General features: G+C 48.8%; 1 protein-coding gene across 1 annotated transcript in view; it reads right to left on the bottom strand.

The window, feature by feature from the left end:
- The window catches only part of MYO1H (myosin IH), a 45,543-nt gene that overhangs the window by 2,339 nt on the left and 40,930 nt on the right, over nucleotides 1-2,274 (bottom strand). The window contains exons 27-28 of the mRNA XM_070516809.1: nucleotides 1,853-1,923; nucleotides 1,619-1,716 (exon numbers count right to left, since the gene is read on the bottom strand). Of these exons, the coding sequence (XP_070372910.1) occupies nucleotides 1,619-1,716; nucleotides 1,853-1,923 (169 nt within the window). The remainder of the gene's footprint in view (nucleotides 1-1,618; nucleotides 1,717-1,852; nucleotides 1,924-2,274) is intronic.

Here is a 2,274-nt window from a genome sequence, read left to right as displayed (position 1 = left end):
CTTAAAAGTAGACAAAATGGTGAATTACTGACAAATTCTTTTCCTCCCTCAGCCTTTCATCTGCAAAAGAAATTCACTTATGAAGCTTTACTAGTTTCAAGATTGAATTCCTTTTTTTTTTTTTTTTGGTGAGGAAGTTTGGCCCTGACCTAACATCCCTTGCCAATTTTCCTCTTTTTGCTTGAGGAAGATTGTCCCTGAGCTAACATTTGTGCCAGTCTTCCTCTGTTTTGTATGTAGGACTCCACCACACCATGGCTTGATCTGTGGTATGTGGTGTCCAACCCAGCGAACCCCAGGCCACTGAAATGGAGCATGTGAACTTAACCACTATGCCACTGGGCTGGCCCCTGAATTCCTATGTTAATACAGAGTTTTATGGTATATTTGAGTAATCAAAAGGAGAAAAACCATTTCCACACCTGGGAAACTTACCACGTGTTTTCATAATTATTCTCTCATCAATTTGGTACATTAGTTCTTCAAGGGGCCGATTGGAAGTCTGAAGAACTAGCTATACATCTTGCTGTGGAAACTCTTATAGGGAGCTAGGTATTCTCTCAGGTACAGCACGACAGAAACAACACTTACCAAAGTCCAGTTGTGCATCACTTAACAACAGGGATATGTTCTGAGAAAGGCCTGTGTAGTTGCTTTCATCGTTGTGTGACATCACAGAGTGGACTTGCACAAAACTGGATGGTACAGCCTAACGCACACCTAGGCTGTGTGGCACTAATCTTATGGGACCACGGTCTTATAAGGGGTCCATCATTGACTGAAATGTCGTTACGTGGCGTATGACCGTACCCAGCTCTTTCTCTGTCTTCCACATATGATTGTGCTCATCAGGTTATAAAAACTCGAGACCTAATAGCAGTAGTAGAAGTCGAAGGGCAATAAAACAGTACTGCCTGGGAGCATCCTGCTTTCACAGGGGTCCTGGAGCACCGTGCTGTGCCTCATTCAGTCTGAAAATGAGACTCCAGCGCGGCCCTCAGGAACCGCACACCATCCCCGACCAGCCACGTGACTTTGAGGGCGTTGGTTAGCCACGTTGTGCCCATGAAATGGAAAAGGTGGCACCCGCCTCAGAGCTGTTGAGAGAACTGAGTAAGAGGACTCCACATGCCTGGTATGTTTCTTTTGCGTCCTCAAGAAATTTTAGCACTTCCCCTAATCGATTGGTAAGCAGCCTGCAAAGCGGAGGCCCACTGTGCTCAACCAACTCTCCCAGACAGCAGGCTTCAGCAGCCAAGGTGTGGCTGTCACCTGCTCTGGCCCAGAGGGCCACCTCTCACTTGGTGACAGCTTCCCTCAGGAACATGCACACCTTTAAAAACTGAAAGCCAAGACTGCTATTCCCTGAGGTCAAGGAGTGATCACTGACTTCATTTCCCCCAAACCCCAAGTCATAGGGGCGAGGAGGCAGGGAAGCTATCAGGGAGAGCAAGGCTGCCCCACTAGAAGCTTCTTCCCCATCCCTGCTGGTAGGCACTGCTTGTGTGGGGGGAGGAGGCAGACAGAAGTGAAACGATTAGCATTTGCGTCTTCCTTGATCCATTAATAAAAATTTAAAACTGAATTTCCTTCCTGAGCTAAAGATGAAACCACCTACCTTCCTTGAACAATGTCTACCAGGTTCTCCTTCTTCGCCAGCACGACGAGTTTTGTAACCGCTTCAAACACGTGTTCACACTGCAAGATGGCATCCCCCTGAGGGGGAGAGGACGTGCGGTTTCAGGAGCGGCATTTAAAAGGAAAAACTCCAATACTGAGGTTTCACAGTGGGCAACCGAACATTTGGGCAGTGTATCCTTTCCCTCCGTTACAGACCGTGGCCGTCATTTACCTTTTGCTTGTTGTCCTCTGGTGAAACATGCATGACTAAGATTCCGTCGCTCAGATTGCTAGTAGAGACACCTGAAGACAGACCCAAAGTTAGGGGCCAGGAGCTGGACAACCTGACATTAATTCAGGAAGACACGAGGCGTGCCCCGGGGCTCCCTTGCCCACCCTTTTTCCCTCCTCGCTGGGCCCAGTAGGATGAAGGGCATATTCCAGAAATCAGGATGCTGTGGGGCTGCGAAGGTCTGTGCTCTCAATAAAAAACACGTCATTGAAGAAGGCGACTGTTGTCCAACCTGGATACTTGAGTGAAGGGGCTACCCTGGTATTTATGCCAGAATAAGGGGCACAGGGGGGCCCGGGCAGCCCAGGGCTTCTGTCTCCCAACGGAGGGCTGCTTCAGTCCTAGTGTGCCCAGGAGCTGAG

The sequence above is a fragment of the Equus asinus genome, chromosome 8 (genome assembly GCF_041296235.1).
Source record: "Equus asinus isolate D_3611 breed Donkey chromosome 8, EquAss-T2T_v2, whole genome shotgun sequence".
NCBI classification, from domain to species: domain Eukaryota; kingdom Metazoa; phylum Chordata; class Mammalia; order Perissodactyla; family Equidae; genus Equus; species Equus asinus.
Note: the sequence above shows the minus strand (reverse complement) of the source record. Positions and strands in the feature narration are given on the sequence as shown.